This window comes from Argiope bruennichi, chromosome 10 (assembly GCF_947563725.1).
Source record: "Argiope bruennichi chromosome 10, qqArgBrue1.1, whole genome shotgun sequence".
NCBI lineage: Eukaryota > Metazoa > Arthropoda > Arachnida > Araneae > Araneidae > Argiope > Argiope bruennichi.
The window spans coordinates 27,117,729-27,137,309 of NC_079160.1; the positions used below are offsets into that span (position 1 = coordinate 27,117,729).

The 19,581-nt window shown below is 29.2% G+C and overlaps 1 protein-coding gene and 1 non-coding gene across 3 annotated transcripts in view; one reads left to right on the plus strand and one right to left on the minus strand.

The window, feature by feature from the left end:
• The window catches only part of LOC129988436 (uncharacterized), a 61,764-nt gene that overhangs the window by 9,835 nt on the left and 32,348 nt on the right, over nt 1-19,581 (minus strand). Inside the window, exon 2 of one of the 2 annotated variants that reach the window (XM_056096663.1) lies at nt 3,207-5,517. The exons of the other annotated variant lie outside the window; for it this stretch is intronic. Within the exon in view, the coding sequence (XP_055952638.1) occupies nt 4,854-5,517 (664 nt within the window). The 3' untranslated portion in view covers nt 3,207-4,853. Of the gene's footprint in view, nt 1-3,206; nt 5,518-19,581 lie in introns of those variants that run through there. 2 annotated transcript variants of the gene reach the window in all.
• On the plus strand, nt 13,012-13,083 carry Trnaw-cca (transfer RNA tryptophan (anticodon CCA)). Its single transcript has one exon. It is a non-coding gene; the product is annotated as a tRNA-Trp (tRNA).

Below are 19,581 nucleotides of genomic sequence, written 5' to 3' on the forward strand. Positions count from 1 at the left end.
CGAGACTATCCCAAACATATTGAATAGGATTGTGATCCGGAGACCTCGAGGACCAGTCCATACGTCGAATATCCTCTTCCTCAGGAAAAACATCAACGATCTGGGCTCTGTGTGAACACGCGTTATCGTTCAGAAATATGAAGTCTCGGCCAAAAGCACCCCGGAACAACCTCACATAGGCTTCAAGGATCTCATCTCTATAGAGATGTGCATTGACAGTACCCGCATCGAAGACAGTGGTGTACGACTGCCCAACATTATGCCATCCCAGACAAGGATTCCTCTGCCATCAAATCTGTCGATTTCTTTTACGTAGGAGGGATGATATCGAGCTCCTCGCTCTCTCCAGATGAAGATTCGACGAGTGTCACTCTGTGTGGTAAATCTCGACTCATCACTGAAAAGAACACGCCCCCATTCTTGCTGTGCCCAAGACTGCCGTGTTAGGCACCACAAGAACCGGGCTTTTCTGTTGGATGCAGTGAAAGGGGCGCACTCAACTGATCGCCGGGCATAAAGGGCCCTCTCTGCTAGACGTCTGTATACTGTTTGTCTGGAAATTCTTTTCCAGACGCAGCAGCAAGGTCAAGAGCAAGTTGAGGAGCCGTTGTCAGCCTATGCCGTCATGCGCTTAATGCCAAATAGCGATCCTGTGCAGACGTCTTTGTTCTGTGACGGCCTTGGCCGGCCTTCCAGGTTACAGTGCCACTTATTTGGAATTGATTCCGCAACCTGGATACCACTTTCGGTACCACTTGTAAACACCGAGCCACCTCCGCTGGAGACTGCCCAGCTTCAAGCCTGCCGACGGATCTCCATCTCAATGAATCGTCTAAACGATTATGAGAACTCATTCTCACTGGAAAGATGTCAATTATTTTTGTTTTAATTCAATATTCACAAAATTGCAGGCAAAAATCCCAGATGCCTAAACAGTCTAATTTCAGTAGTTCCTCAAAAACTAATGCTAAACAACATTTTTTCCCACAACAAAGGTTAATATCGTGTTGCTGGTCCTTTACAAAATATAAAATATAATTTGTTTAAATTTTACTGGTAACCATTTAGAATTACTTTGAAAAACATTTTTGTGACCTTAATTTTGGACATGAGTGTATTTGAGAAAATTATGATGTTTTATAAAATTTGTGTTTAAGATGATTTTCTCTTGTGCAGCTGGATTCAAATAATAATTATATATTTCTTTAAAAAAATTTTAGATTCACATCTAAAATTACATTTATCGTTGCTCATAACAAACTGCATGTGATTTCCGACTCTCGACTTCGTTTGCAGCCACATGTTATATGCAAAATATTGCTTCATTTTGTTCTGTCACTCTTTAATCTTTAAGTTATCGATTCTGTGACATTCTTTTGATTTTGACAGTTCATGGAAAATCCATCATCATGACTAAGACACTCTCTAGTTCATATAACATGATATAACATGAGTTATGATATAGGTCTTGTCCTTGTTATTTAACCACGGTTCAAAATTAAGAATGTTAAGATTCGGGTAATTATTTCTGGGCCACCCTTTAGAGTCAATACATATATGATTCTAGTAATAATGATCTCGTATTGAGTCATACATTCCTAAAACTGTTGTGGTATGGAACATTGTGCATGAGTTGAGGAATTAAGCGTCGTTTTCGTTATTTGACCAAGGCTCAAACTTAAGTGATTCATCTTCAACAGCCCTCATCATATTTTATAATGCGACTTTTATTTAGTAAATAAATGCTACTTGTAGAAAACTTAATACTTTCGACATCTCAATTTGGTACAATGGAAACTCATTCTACAAGAAGAAATTTCACATCACTGAATCTTTCTGTTATATACATTGCTTATATATTATATCACCTACGTCCCCCCCCCTTTTAGAGCCAAAAGCATTTCCATTTTTGGATAGATGGAAATGAGTTTTATTTTTTTAAAGAAAAATGTAAAGGAAATGAATGAAATGAAAGATATTAGCACATAACATACAATAACAAATGAACGACGAAGAAGGAAGGAAATGAAGGAAAAAATAACAATAGAGAAGTAAACATTTCTCTACAATGAGAAGATTTTGAATTGCTGTATTCGCATGTAAGTTCTAACGACTTTATGTTCGATAACGCTTTCCATCAAGGATGTTGTTCTCATTAACCCTGAAGCGTATTAGAAGTCGAGGTATAGTTCTCCATGAGTCATTTATAAAAATATTTTAAACCATCAAAAATTATTTCATTGCATAGGAGTGTGGAAATGACAAGATACTATTTGTAGATACTTTGTAACAAATTGTATTTCACATCTTTTTCTTCACAGTTGCAATTATCATTCCTCCAGAGACTGAAGCGAAAAAGATATGAAGGAAAGTGATATTGGAGACTTGAATGGTAAGGCAATATTCAAGTTATACGCCAACGTGTGTATTGGATAACCTTGTTAAAAAATAACATAATGCCTGAGATTGTTATGACAAATAATAGACAAAAGCCATAGTCTACAATAATAAAGATTATTGTAAATTGCGGGGTTTAAGAGTTTTCATATTTAAAAAAAGGACCCAAGGCAAAATAAATTTTGAGATACAACTCTTAATGATAGTGCCCTCTAATTTATCAGGTTGATGTTCTTGGTTACACTTCTCTAAATGATTTTATCAGCAATACCGAGTTTTAACCGATTTTACAGATTATTTTCAGTTGGGCCCCGCATTAGAATGCAGTCTACGCTTGGCTCAATTTAATGACGTAACTAAAATAAGATAAGATAAAATTTACGACCTGTGCACCATTAGAAGAGATTCGAAATCCTTAAGAATCTGTAACGAATTGTTATGAGCGAGGATAGAACCTGGGACCTTGTGGTTCGTAGCCGAGTAACAAGACCACAAGACAAAAGTAATTACCCGTGTTTCGTGGCTGTTATCTGGATTATAAGCTTTTCACCACAAATCTAAGAAAAATATCCTTTGTTTTAATAACATTCTTATAATCTTTAATAATCTATATAGTAACATCCTTATAATCTTTAAAAATAATAGTTCCAACCAAATTTGGGAGAAATTAATACATATAGTTAATTTTCAGCCTGATTTTGGATGCTGGTTATGTCAACATTGTTTTTATTTTTTATTTCGCGTTGTAACCATATAATAATAATAAAAAAAAATTTCAAGAAGAAATAACCCATACAACAAATAAACCATTCAGGAAGAAATAATTTTAATCATATCATTTATGAAATATTTGATACATTTACACAAATATTTCGCGTGAAATCATGTTTAAAGCATTCAGAAATAAGCAAAGACGCAAAACCTTTATTAAAATTTTATTCGCCATTTCTTTTAATATGCAAATTTTATTATTTTTTTTTCCTCCAAAGGAATAAATGGTCCATAAAGAAAGTTTACAAAGTGCTGAGCCATTTATTTCTAAGGATATAACGTACAAAACAGTATAATGTACTGAAACGCTCTTTATTGCTTTCCTCTGAGACACAACACGTTTCACTTTCCTTCTACAAAGTATGACGAAAGTGCTGGAACGCACTGTATTAATAATGTGCTGTGATTAGCAATCGCAACTAATCACTGCATTAGTGATTAATAGTGGATGTGTGAATGCACTATTATGTGTACAAAATACGAAATAAACATCAAGCAATTTAATTCGGAATCAGAAAAGGCAAACAGTTGTTAAAACAAGTTTATCTAATCTAAAAATAGATGTACCACACTCGATTTTAAAGAAATAATCTGCATAATCAGTTGTATTTCAAAATGTACACAGTCCAAAGAATTATACTTCTAACAAAATTTACAGTGGGTTGAATATTTGAAAAGACTGGGATGATATTTTCAAAGAATACACTGAAAATGACTGGTTCAATTATAATTTAAATACAGTAGACTTTCTTTAATCCGAATCTCGTTATTCCGGCACGTCTATGAGTCTGGCACACTTATTGAAGCACGTTTTCGTATACCCTTCTTACTTTTTGAAATCTTCATCCTTTCAGTACAAGATATGTCTGTTTAATATGCTTCTATTTAATATTTTAACATAGTAATTTTCCCCTTAACATATTATTGGCTGTTTCTAACGTGTAGAAAAATGTATCATTTATAATTCAGTGATGTCTGTATGAATCTATAATCTGGACACTGTCTCTTCCGTTTCCATGTATACCAATTTAGAGAGAGTCTACTGTAGAGCATTTCACAAATCTTGTCTATATGATTTTTCAAGTCCTAGCAAAAATTTTCAGTATTTCAAATTGTTACTTATTTCATGCTTAGATAAAATTGCGAAGATCTTTATCCTGTTTAACCAATACTCTTGTACCATCCAATACAACTTATCATTCACTTGATTTTCCGAAATATCACGTGACTTTCTGCCTCTCTCCCAGGTGGAATCAATGATATAATAAAAAAAAAATAGAGCCTGGAGGTTGATATTATTTTATACTCTCATCACATTAGGATTGTAAGAAGTATCACCCATCTTTCTCTAATATTTTGATTCAAAGTCACCAATTAAATTTGAGAAAAGGTGCGTCTATAGCATTTTGGTCCCCCTTCCTATTCATTATACCATTGAGATTTCAATTTATTTCTAAGATATGAATTATATAATCAAATTAAGCCCATAACAAAATAAAAATCCATTGCCCCGGACTTTTATTTTTATGGGCTTTTTCGTTTTTGGAAACTGCCATATAAACGAAAATTGTTCTTCAAGTTAACTACTGTCCATTTTCATTTAGAAGTCAGTATTTGAGTTTGAAGATTTTAAAAACAGAAACTTAAATGGGTAAAAAATAGTCTGCAACCATTTTCGGTAATTATTAATCATTTCTCTCAACTTTCGACTCATCCAGATCGTTCCTACGTTTGATCTTCACTTGGTAAGGTCGACCATTGGAACGATACAAGAGGGGAACATGGTAGATTTTGGACTCAATGAATCTCTTTGGCCTCAATCGAGGTTGAATTATGTCTTCAATAGGGACTTCGGTGCTGTAATCTTCAGGATTCTCTCCAATATCATCCCATGAAGAACCGGCTGGTTTGTCTGGTTTATGCTTTACAGGCTTTTCTTCCTCTGGTTTCCACTCTTTGTGTGCTTCCTTCTTCGGTTTCTCGTATTCCCAGTCCCGACCTTCATCCCAGTGATCATTCTTGGGTGGTTCTTTGTGGCTAGGATGTCCCATCGTATCTGTAGATCCAGGAATTACTTTTTTTGCTTGTCCGAAGATGCCGTGGACAAGTCCTAGGGGTTTGAGTGGATGAAACTCGATGCCTATGCTCCCACCGTGAAGAACAGATCCTAGATGAGGTATGAGCCCTGGAGAGTTGCTTTTATCAGCATGAGGACCTGGTCTGGAAAAAATGGTGAAGGTCTTTGGTTTAAGAAGTGATGGCTTGTCTTCGTCATCGTCTTTGTTGAAAAAGATCGCTGAGCATGTACAAGTCATTGAGGCTAAAGCCAAAATGAGGAAAGATGTCCCCCTAAAAATACGAAAAAAAAATCTTTAGATTTACTATAAAATCCAAATATTCTGATTTACATTTTATATAAAACAGCCATGAAAGAAAAGGAATAGTTTCAAGCAATGCTACATGCAGAAAATTTTAGGCAATTATAAATATAATTTTTTTAAAAAAAATTAAGAATGATTTAGGTGCCGTCTTAAAATATTTTCTTATAATAATGAATAAATGAAATATACGAAGTTCATTTTCTTAAATGGCAATGAATTTCTAATAAATTTTATCATTGCTTTCCAATATAAAAACAATATCAATGTTGATGCAGTTCGACAGCACAAACATTGTTATACAAATTTCTCTTTTTTTTTTTTCAAGAAATATCTTTATTTTTAGAAAAATTTTAGTTCTTTATTTTTTAAAATTATTTTTATTAAATATTTAAATTATGGAGGATGGTAGAATCATAATATTCCCCCGACGTCCCAATGCATTTTCTTTCTAATACATTTGAATCCAATGCCAAGAACTTTTGTATATCACAATTTAGTGATTGCATTCATAATTAAATGCTTTTTCCCCTAAAGTTTAAACCACTTTTAACAGCCCGTGTTTTTGGTTTTAAATTAATACGATAAATTTACAAATAAAACATATTACATATTTTCATCTTACTAAAAGAAAATCTTTAATTGAACTTCTTATTCAGAATTTATTTAAATGATATCGTCTTTTGATTCATTTTAACTTCTGTCTCATAGTAAAAGCGTGTACATTTAATCAATATTTCTTACGTTCCGATATTTTGAAAGTGTTTTCTTTATTGTTATCTAAAGATTTATTCGCTGTTAAAACAAAAGAGCTTACAGAATTTTAATAAAAAAGCGAAAAAATAATTTGAAATTCAACAAAACTGAATCTCAAAGCTATTGAAGCAACAGCGGGGAAAAAAAGCATGAGAACAAGGAAACGCATTTAAAAATCAGCATAGCTAAAAAGCAGATGAGTTAAACGGAAGCGCTTACCTTCACCAAATATGTTAGTAAAAAAGGGACCCATTGACAAAAGAAAGGACCAGCTGCTTCATGTTAACCGAAAGAAATATTTCTGTTACAGAGACTGGCTTATAAATAGGGGTGAAAGATATATATGTTTATTTAAGCATTAGTCTTGGGTGTTTAAGAAAAAAAAAGATATCAAATTACAATATTTAATAAATTTTTGCAATATAATTTAAAATTCCTAAACAATTTTCATAATTGAAAAACATATATTTTCCGAAAATAAGTACTTAATTCATGTATTAAAATAAGTTCATTACGTATTCATTATAAAATAAGTAAATAACAAACTGTTACATCCTTATTTTTAAGCCAGACTCTTAGTTGTAGAAAATGTTAGTAAATGAAATGCTAACAGAGAGAAATTATTCTTTTTCCACAGGAAGTCTTGTTCGAAGAGATTGTATTATTTTTTACAAGCGGCCATGACAAACTTTTCAACTGAAATAATAATAATAAAACTTAATAATAACAATTTAATATTTCGATTGTTATTTCCTAAATTATCCTTTTATCTTTTATTTAGCGTTCCTTTTACCAGAACTTCTGCATTTTATACTGAAAAGAACCAATTCATCCTCACGTGACATGCGTCGAATGTTTCAAATGAATTTCATCAGCGAATACATTGCAAATGCTACACGAGGAATAAAGAACGTAGCATCATCATGCCAATAAAATTGCGCAAGGTTCAGATGCTTGGTGGCATATGTAATGATGTTTATTATGGTATCAGGATCATATGATTTGACCTCACTGATTTCAATCGACGGACTCAAATCATATTTGAAAGCGACTTGAAGGGGAAAAAAAAGTTCCGAAACATTTGTTTACATGTTGAGGGAACTCTGGTGAGGAAACAATGGTGGATTTAGACATTTTCCAGCCCTATGCAGTGCGCATTATGAGTCATCTTTTAATAAATTATTTTTTAGTTCCACACTTCAACACATTTTTAACACGTAAACGATTTGTTTCAGGTAAATCAATCTTCGTTTGTTAACTTCATGAAGATGCATTACTTTTTATTTATCTATTATAACTGCAGATTACTTGCTGTTTACATTTATACATATTATAGAAGCAAGCATTCGTTTTTTTATAAGCATTCGAATAAATAAGTAAACGGTTTCTTTTATTGCACTCATGTACTAAAAACATCAACCATGAAGAGTCAATTTCAGCCATAGAAAAATCGCAAGGTGCCATATTTAGTACACACAGAGCTTATGGAGCTGCATTTTGTAAATCTTTTTGCAAAAATTCCACGAATAATAATTGCACTTTAAGAATGGAAATTATAGTATTGCAAGATTCATGAGTTATCTCAATACAATTTATAAAGTTTTTGATATATTTCATATAAAAGCTTGTTCAACAATACATTTAATTATTGAAAGATAATAAATAAATCATCCACCAAAGAGTAATTAATCTATGATGTTTCTCTACCTTCTTTCCGCATTTTATTCCACTTAAATACTTCTGTTTTTGATGAAAAAGTTGCCACTAAAGGCTCTTTGCAGCAGAATTTGTGTTGCGAAAACAAATATTAACCCTTATTCCTTGCGCAATAACGTTAGCCAATTTGTAAAAGGATATAAACAATAAATTTGATTTCGTTAAAAAGATATTTTTTTTAACGATATATTGTTAATTCAACATTATAACGATATATCGATAATCGAAACAATTTCATTAAAATTCAAAAAACAGTATGAAATCAAATGCTGAGTTTCCAAATGTTTATATGTAGATATTTAAAGTAAATATTTTGAGAAACTTTGAAAATGATTTCTAGAATTTATTATTTTAGATTTAGCATTTTGATGATAGTTATCTATTTCATAAAAAAGAAGACTATAAATTTTCTTATTTTAATTAGATTTTTGTTATTGAAGCACGAATGTGGTTTATTTCATTCGCGATTTGAGAATTCATTTCTTATTATCATTAATAGATATAATTTAAGAATTAAATAAGAATAGTAAAGCTTTTTAAAATAGTATTGTTTTATATATATTGTTTTTACATATTATTAATATACTCTACAATATAATAATATAATAAATTTAATACACCATGCATAGTATTTTGCGACTCATTTTAAATTTAAAAAAGATATATATTGTCTTTTTTTTATATATATATAAAAAGAATTGCAGATTGCCGACCCTTGGTCTAAATTATCCGAAATTCTTTGCAATACAAACCTTTTACTTATGGGTTGATTTAAAAAAAAGCGAGTGCTACGGACTTTTGCTTTAATAAGCAGTTGAAAATAAATATTAATATCATAAAAAGATTTCACGTAATATATTGAAACATTTTTATGGGTGTAAGGAATTTTTGAAAATACTGTAGAAGCACCATAAAAGAAAAATGAGTTTAAACTTCTAAAACAATTTTAATTTTCTATCATTTTGGATTATTTTTTCCATTATTGTCATAGAAAGTATTGGACCGTATGATTTAGTTCCGAGATATTTTGTTAGCTCGTGGCTTTAAATCTAATGTCTAAAATACTAAAAAATATGTTGAAATTTCAAACACAAAAACACTTCAATATTTTTTGTACCAACATATAGAATTCCCGAAAATCGTTTTTAACTGAAAAAAGAATAATACTATAATATAAAAGGGGCGAGTATTCTTTCCTCTAATTTCTTTTATATTTTCGCAGAGCGGCTGGTTAAATAAGACTCGATCTATATATAAAAGAATTTTTTTTAAACCTCTTCTTTGTATCCGATTTAATCTAAAATGAGATCCATATCTATAATTATACTGCACAATCCCAAACCAAATTTTATTCAAGAGGTTTCATGCATTTTGGAGTTATATTCCACGACGAACGAGTCTACTGGTCAATATCCAACTACTATTACTACTGGTCAATAGGTCTAAAATTCATCAGTTAGTTGCTTTTTTACGTAATCACGTACATATGCATGCGGAGGGACAGACAGACAACTCGCTGGCGGATGACAGACATCTACAATTTCGATACACATACTACATGTCAAATTTCATTTATCTAGCTTGTTCCATTGTTGAGAGATTACGTTACACCCACACACACACACACATTTTTTATTATTTAAGGACGACTTAAACGTGCAGGTTGAACAAATTCTCGATGTCACTTTTTTTGGAAGGGGGAATACAATAGTTTCTCTGATTGTATATCTTGCAAGAAAGACTTTACAAAATGGAATTTTTTTAGAAAGAACTATATAAAAAAAAAATTTCATATAAATTTCGCAGTCTGCTAAGCAACATAAAATTCCGAATCATTGCAAATTTCTGCTTTTGGACAAAATTACATAAAAGACTGTCATACAGATATCACAATTTTCTAGGCAACATGAAATGGCAAATTATTGCAAACTTCTACTTTTTGACAAAATTACATTAAAAAATTTCATACAGATATCACAATCTTCTAGGCAACATGAAATGGCAAATTATTGCAAACTTCCCTTTTTCACAAGCGAATGAGATTATTAGATGTATTATCAGCAAATCCAGTGACAGGAAGTGCATTGACAGGAACTTCGGGCAGATAGTTCATCATCCGTTTTCCTCTTCAGGTATTTATTAAAAAACACCTTTGAAAGAAATTAAAAGTAGCACAACTGTTTTTTAAATAAGAAATTTAAAAAACTCATTTTAAAAAGAAAACTGCTTTGAATATTTTATTCTATATTTATCCAACAAATTAGTTTAAACAAGTTCTCTTAAATTCCTTTTTAGAAATGCATTTTTATTAGCGTTCTAAAAAGTAGATATTTTTCTATTTTAATCATTTTCTACCTTTTAATCTTTTATTTATAATTAATTGATATAAATATTACAGAATATTGAAGTCAACTATTTATTAAACTCAATACTAAGTGATTCCACTAATATATAATCAAAATTTAGTTAAATGTATCGGTTGATTCCTGAATTAATTCTAACCTTGAAAACTTTGTTCTAAATATGGCAATTTCAATCCGAAACAATTAATTTTTTCTTCTTCTCTTTTTCCATTAATGAAATAAAACTTTTATCCAACTTAACAATCATTGACTCCAGAAGCAACATTCTAAGTAGGTATGTCTGACCATTTTAAGTGAAAAGAAAAAATCTTACAAGAAATTAATACAATTTTTATTCCTATTTTCAATTTAATAAAATCGAATTTCTAAACATTATTATCAATCATAACTAAATTTGACCCTTTATTTTCTACTAAATTATGAAATGACATTTTTCAAAAAGTTGTGCATGCATAATTCAAGCAAAGCTTGAATAAATTTAAAAAAGGAAACCTGAACATGAATTAAAAAAAGAGAAGTTTTTAAGGTGTAGATAAAATTTTGAAACTATTTTAAATATACAATAGCAATAAGAATGCATATTTAACCCTTTCAGGGGCCGTGGGAAGTATGCTTCCCACCAAATGTTTCAGTTTTAGTATGAAAATATGTAGACTGGTCCAAGTTCTGACAAATTTTGCGATTAGAAAAAAACTTAGACGTTTCAGTTCTTTATCTCACATACAATGGTGTATCTTGATTTGTTTCTTAATTACTAATTAACCATATTAATTCATTAATCAAATTAAATTTATTTAATAAGCTAAATGAATCACTTTACTTAAGCCAATCTTAATTCTAAAACTATTTTAATATATCATGACTAGCAAAAAATGGCCTTTTAAAGGGTTAAGATAGACGACTATCAATATTTTAAATAAATATTAAATATTTTTTAACTGAAAAATTTTATTTTTTGAACTATTTTTTCTCTAAAACCATTCGAATTTTTATTTAATTTCATTTTTTCGGCTTTTATTTTTATATTTGCATATTTCAAACTTTAAAACTGTTTTAGATGTTTAAATGCCATTTTCTCAAATTCTAAAATTTGTAAAATCATCTTAAGAAAACCTCTTAAATTAAAATATAAAACATTTTGTAAATGTTAAAATTTGGTATAATAATTTCTTTATATATTCTACTGTTTCTAAACTATAGGAAAGGAAATTTCTTTGTTTCGAAAATTGTGTTAGCTATCATTTGAACTCAGCATTTAAAATTTAGATAAATATTTAGCTTATTTCTTATTTTAGGATTTAGATAATATATTTCTCACATTATTTGCAAGATTTTGAACAAACCATTAGATAAACTTATTGAAGATTTATACTTTATAACACTTTTTATCCGAAAAAACCCTATTTCTCTCAATTTTCAAAACGCATTTTTCTTTTCATATATATATTTTTGCTTTTTGTTTCATAAATGCTTTTTCAATATGCTTTATACAAAAATTTAAAAATAGAAGTATTTTGTAACATTTTTGTAAAAAACACTCATCCCAAATATAATCACATGCCATAAAAGTGGGCTCTATTAAACACTTTTGGGAATTATTCATTAGGATTATGAAGCTTTTTATGTATATGTATTAAAATATAAATATTCAAATTTCTTAAAAACATTTTATGAAATTTAAAAGCAGTTTTTAAAAAACAAAATATATTAAAAAAATTTAAAAGATATATAATTTTTAAAAATTTTAAAATATCCCAGGCGATTTAATTTTTAATTTTTTCTATTATTTTTTTCTTATTATCCAATGTAAATTTATTTGAAACAAAACTACGTATAATTTTGTAATTCTAATTAAATGCTAATTTTTTTGAAATTTTTTTATGCACACTTATTGAATTTTTAGAGGAATTTTATGTTGTTGTTTTTTTTTTTTGAACTAAAAATGATTTTTAACTAGCTAAAAAAACTCGGAGCATAAAATGCATAACCCTATTTTATTTTAATGTTTGATCAAAATCTTTATTATCAATTTCATACAATTTCTTCAAAAACTAAGACACTTGGAACATTTCAAAGATATTTTAATCTAATTATAATGTCATTTTGAGAAAAAATCACTAAGATGTACTTTTTTCCCTCTTGATCCTTCAAATTTTGATTTTATTGAAAAAAACATTTTATAATGCTATTTTAGTGGAATATAAATATATGTATTGGTGATGAAATGATAAAAATAAAATTGCATGTTTTCGCCCATTTTTGCTTTGTCCTCTTAAGATACAAATAGCTCAAAATATAATATAAATTTCAGTGAAAAATAATTGTCAATCTCTAAATATTTTATTTATTTCTTTGGAAGAAAATATTTTAAAATAAATAAAGTGAATATTTTAAATTTTGAATTTTACTTTTTGAAATAATTTGAATATTTAAATACATAGATGCATGTTGTTAAATTTCTGCTTTTCTTTTCCTTATTTTCATTGATCCAACAAGCATCAGAATTGCATAACAAATTCATAGACTGTTCTTCCTTTCATTGCCGGAGCAAAGGAAAACTAAATGAGACGAAGCCTCTAGAAAATCGATATAACATGTACTAGTATATCATCTCACCACAGTACGTCGAAGGCCCGGTGGCGCAACGGTAGCGCGTCTGACTCCAGATCAGAAGGTTGCGTGTTCAAATCACGTCCGGGTCAAAGTGCCAAGTATTTTGGCATTAACACATTTTAAATTTATTAAAACATGCCTCCTGACCTTGAACAATTTTTGTCCATTTTCCTCATGACGGCATAACAATTTTCAGAAGCATTTATCATTTTAAGACATTCATAAAGAACTTAACGGAAAGATAACTAAATATGATTAAAACAACTTTCATAACACAAATTCCAGCTAACACTTTACATGAATTTAAATATATATATATTTTAGATGAATTTCATCAAATCAGTAAAGAAAATAAAGAAAAAAAAATTAAACCATTAAAATATTGGGAAATTTGAAAATCAAAGATTATTTTTATGTAAATTATAATGATCTCACCACGCACATTGTATAAACAAGGTCTAAAAATATTTGATAAAAATGGCTTATTTAAATTATTGCATTTCTTTTTCGAAAAAAATAAATATTCAACAGTATTGAGTTAAAATAAAGAGCCAAAGCATTATTTTTATTCAAATAAAGTTGTTTTTAGTTTTAATTCGAATAATTTGGGAACAATCATGAAAATAATTCTAATTAATTAATTTGAATGTACTGCAATTATGAAAGAATATTGCAGTAACTAATAAATCAAAACAAAATTAAAAATTAATAATAATGAACACACTAATTATTGTTAATATGTATTAGTTAATTAATAATAATTTTAATACTGATAATAATTAACTTACTAATATGTAATAATTAATAATTTAGCATGCTAATAAAAATGTTTTTTTACAACTATTTTAATTCAACGGGTTTTCATAAGCTGCAACTGCAGTTTCATAAGCTTCGAAAAGCATTTTTTTAAATCTCTTAATTATTTTAAATTACTTTTTTTGGTTTATTAAACACATTAATATTGTAAATAAAACAACAAAAGCTGTCTTAGCACAAACGAAGCGATTGTGAATTTTCATTTTATTAATTAAGGAATAGTAAAAAAAAGACACTTCAATTAAGTGAAAAAAACTGCTGAAATGGTGAATTGTTATAGCGATTAAAATGCCTCTTAAAACTCTTTTTAATTTAACGGCAAGCTGAATGCTGTTTCGTCAGTTCCGAAAAATTATATTTTAATAACAGAGCTAAAAATTTAAAAATGACTATTTGTAAAAGAAAAATAATCAATTATCAAGTAATAACTTGATAATTAATTAAAAAGTCAAAAAATTCGTAAGTCAAAAAAAAAAAAAAAATTGTCAGTTGTCAAGTATTATCAAGTTGAATCCATATAAATATGTTAAAAGAGATTATAAAATTATATCGGAAGCTCAACAAATTTACTGAATTCAATTTTGGAATTTTGGCAGTTGTATTTAATTTATTGACTTTAAAATAGTTTGTGTAATACTGAAACAATCCACAGTACTTTAAAAAAAAAAAAAAAACGTGGAAAAAAATTAACTATACATTCACATTTGCAAAGTCCAAATTTTATCCAAAAGTTTTTTTAAAAAAATGAGAAAGTTTCTTATTATTTCTTTTAAAAACACTATGCACTATCTATGCTTTAATGGCCTTAAATATTGTGCAAAAGTGCAACGAGTGCACAAAGGACATATTTTTTAAAAACAATTCAAGAATTTAAAAAAAAAATTCTTTATTGTTTTTAACATCAATATCATACCAGAAAATCTTCCTTATTAATTGACTCTACCAATAACTTGTTGAGGAGATCAGGACTTACTGTTATTAAACCTTTAATACGTGAATTTATTTAAATCCTTTGACTTCCATCATATTTAAATGACATTTATTTCTTTTTTAATTAATAAAAGATTGTAAAAGTCATCTGAGATGTATAAACGTGTCCAAATTACACCTGATTTTTAAATTAATTGTTATTTTAATTTAAATACTGATTTAAACATTCAAAATTAAGCATTTCGATACATATGAATTGTATGCAAAGGAGTTATAAATGTGGATACTTCCCTACCAACATGCTGATGTAGAAATTCAAGGAATGTGTTAGCAAATTTAAGCGCCCTGAACTGCCAATCAAAACAGTAACTAGAAGTTTGAATATCTTTTAATAACGAAAATTCCTATCTAATAAAATAATTGAAGAGCAAAATATAACAGCCAGCTCCCTGATTAGAGCTTTATAGTTCTGAACGTTTCTAAATAGGATTTTGCAAACCAGCTTCCATCATGTATACATAATTAATTTAAATTGTTACATTACTAAGAAATGTTTTTTTTTCTACTCTATGCAATGCATTAGTTTAATATAAAAATACAATGATATATTTATATTCAAAATAACATATATAAACTTTATCTATTTTATTTAACATTTATTTATTTAACTGATACAAAAATATGCATTTTAATTTATAATATAAAAAACACATTATTCAAGTAAAAAAATTATTTAAGTATAATAATATAAATGAATATATTTATATATTCATCATTATATAAATGAATATAGTTACAATAATCTACTATAATACTGTGTTAAAATAACAATGAAAATGTTATTGGTGCATAATTAAAATAAAATTAGAATAAATTTGGTGCGTAATTAAAATAAAATCTTGAAGTTGCTTTCAAACATTTGGATTCGACTCGTTAAGATTTACTGAAATGTAATCGTGCATTTGGAGATAAATTCTTTCTATTTTGCGCTGATTTAGGGGTTCACGTGCGATAAGCGATAGGTTTAGCCCCCTAGTAACATTTATTTATTTATTTAGCCGATACAAAAATATGCAATTTAATTTATAGTATAAGAAAAGCATTATTCAAGTAAAAAATTTATTTAGATATAATAATATAAATGAATATATTTAGATATCCATCTTTATATAAATGAATATAGCCACAACAACATCTATAATTATGTATTAACATAACAATAAAAATGTTATTGCTGCATAATTAAAATAAAATCAGAATAATGAATTTTTAGACGCCATTTTTCCACGGATGTCTTATTTCAATGATCTTAGATCCTAACATTCCAAAATGACTTATCAATACCCTCTTATCCAATAAAATGGTTCAATTAACACACTGGACGAATTTCAGAATAGGATTTAATCAGAATTTGATGGTGCTTTAAACTTCATAACTGTAAGAAACAGCATAGTTTCAAAGCAATCTATCTTTAACCCATTAAAGGGCCATTTTTTTCTATTCATATTATGTTAAAATATTTTTAGGCTTGAAATTAGAATAAGAAAAGGAATTTATTTAGCTTAATAGATAAATTTAATTTGATTCATTAATTCATTTGGTTAATTAATAATTAAGTAACAAATCAAGATCATTTTGTGTGAGATGAAGAGCTGAAGCATCTAAGTTTCTGTCTTTCTAAAAAAAATTTGTCAGAACTGATGCCAACCTACATAATTTCATACAAAGATTGATAAATTTGGTAGGAAGCATACTTCCCACGGCTCTAGAAAGGGTTAAAATAAGAATCACTTTGTGGCGCTAAAAGGCTTTGTAAGCTAAATGGCATTTATAAATAATCAAACAAACTACAATTTTCTCAAACAAACCTCCTCTTATTATCACACAATAACAAATACTTTTTATGTTGTTTATACATAATCCGATCCATAATCCAAATACCAATACCTAATTATTATCATCATTACAAGTCTACTGCATGTTCTTGTTTCATGTAATCTCTGAAAAACATTCTTTCATTCCAGCACGCAGGAGATCGGTATCATAAAAGCACATCCCTATGCTATTATGTAGAAGAAAAGGAGAGAAAAAATATTTAGAATGTTTTAGAAGGCAATTAGTTGCTCCCTGTCAATGTCTCCCAAAAGCGATGATAACCCAAGAATTTTCTTTCTTATTTGTAGAAACAAATAAAACATTTGGAAAATGCTCCAGAAAGTCATATCATTTGAATAATAATTTATACAATTTAAACCTTTCACGTACGTCGCTTGCTAGTTCTTCGTTATTATTAGAACAATGTCTACTCTTGGAACCGATTCATTCTTATTTATTTCAATATTTTAGAATTATTTATTTCAATGTTTATTCAGAGGTCTCCCTTAAACTTTCGCGCACCCTTCCTAATAAATATATTATTTTCCCTCCAGCAAAAAATTGGGCAAGAACAAAAATTCCATGAGTGCTCAAGGTTTATTTATTTATTTTGAGTCCCGCATGTAAGTATTTCATAGTATATTAAAGAAAGCTGGCATCTTAAAAGGCCCTTTTATCCAACCATTTGTAGCCAAATTTTGACAAAGAGCTACAACTTTAATTACAAGATCCGCACGTAAGTGTTCTGTGTTTCATAGTATATTAAAGGCATCTTAAAAGCTCTTTTATCCAACCATTTGTAGCCAAATTTTGACAAAGAGCTACAACTTTAATTACAAGATCCGCACGTAAGTGTTCTGTGTTTCATAGAATATTAAAGGCATCTTAAAGCCCTTTTATCCAACCATTTGTAGCCAAAATTTGACAGAGAGCTACAACTTTAATTACAAGATCCGCACGTAAGTGTTCTGTGTTTCATAGTATATTAAAGGCATCTTAAAAGCCCTCTTATCCAACCATTTGTAGCCAAAATTTGACAAAGAGCTACAACTTTAGTTACAAGATCCGCACATAAGTGTTCTGTGTTTCATAGTATATTAAAGCCATCTTAAAAGCCCTCTTATCCAACCATTTGTAGCCAAAATTTGACAAAGGGCTACAACTTTAATTACAAGATCCGCACGTAAGTGTTCTGTGTTTCATAGTATATTAAAGGCATCTTAAAAGCCCTCTTATCCAACCATTTGTAGCCAAAATTTGACAAAGAGCTACAACTTTAATTACAAGATCCGCACGTAAGTGTTCTGTGTTTCATAGTATATTAAAGGCATTTTAAAAGCCCTCTTATCCAACCATTTGTAGCCAAAATTTGACAAAGAGCTACAACTTTAGTTGCAAGATCACATACCAAATTTCATTTATCGAAGAAGTTTTGCATTTTGCATGCATGCAAATAAATGACAATTCGTGAACTAGATTTGTTAAAAATGGGATTGAGAGCTGCATTTTAGATGCTAAAATTATGCAATAAATTTTATGAATCTATCCCTTTACTTTTTGTGGCTATGAATTGTTCATTTGTGCTCTTTGATCACACTTTGATTCATTTTGTAGAATTCACTTGCACTCGCATAGACAGACAGACAAACTTTCTGTGAATAGATTTCATTGAAAATTTGTTCGAAATCTACGAATTTGGCGTAAGTCTCATCTGTCCAGTCCAAACTGTTTTTGAATTTTTGTATTCATAGACAGAGAGATAAACATCGTATCGTTCAAAAAAAAAAGTATTTTTCACAGTTAGGGAGATCTGAGTCTTAAAAATTTGTCAAAATCTGGAGCTCATATTTTTTGATGATTATTATATTTAACACGCATAGTATACGAAAATATAAAAAAAGATATTAGAATTACTGAAATTATAAATATTTTAACTTCTATCGTCTTATATTATATGCATAAGACTGTACTGAAATGAATTATGAAATTTCATCATCAAAGTACATATTTTGTGCTGAAGGGTTAAAATAAGAATATTTTATCATATTGCCGCATTGAAAAAGGGCAGCCGACTCTCCCTGGTCTCGAATGGTCATAACACTGATCTTATAATCAAGAGATCATAAGTTCGAATCTCGTTAGAGACAATGCGATCCACAGTTTGTGTAAATATTTAATTTCTTGATTTTATTTTCCAGAAGATTCTGGCCTTTTCTTTAGTTTACCAGACAAGTGCTTTGGACTTTTCTTACTGTCTCCAGAAAAGTATTCTGGAACTTTCCCTGCCAGTATAAAAGCAGAAGATTTGTCAGTCACTGTGTTCTCAGTTCAGAGTTGAGTTAATAAATTGGTTTAGCTCTACTTTTTGTGTGTGTCATTGAGTTCCACACTAGAGTACCTACGTGACAATATATTGAGCCCTGATTCAGCCTGTAGGTCTCAACAGTACACAATTTTGGAGTGATTTTCCTTGAACAAGGTATTAAAGATTTTTTACAGTATAATGAATAAACCATGCTGGGGATAAGTGAAGGCTTAAAAATACAGTTCTTAATGAATTTGGCATTCGGTTCCTAATATAATTCCAACTAATAGGAGTGCTCTCATAAAACTTTCGCGCATACTCTCTAATAAAGGCGTTATCCTATATCCCTCAGAAACAATTGCTTTGAGTAAGGAACAAAACGCTTTGCGAGGCATTTAAGTAAAAAATTTATGCAGTATTCATCTTTGGTGTGAATTTAGTATTTTAACTGAAGCTATGTGATTCTTGGCGAGTCTTTTTGTGATTAGTCCCTTCATTTAGCAATTTGTGTTATAGGCTCGTTTTTCCTGTCCGATTGAAACCAAAATTTGACATCGAATTTTAGTCATAAAATCAATACTAAATTTGATATATTTAAATTACTGCATTTTGAGTTATCGCGTTTACGTGCTTCTGATACTTCAGACTGATAGATGTTCAA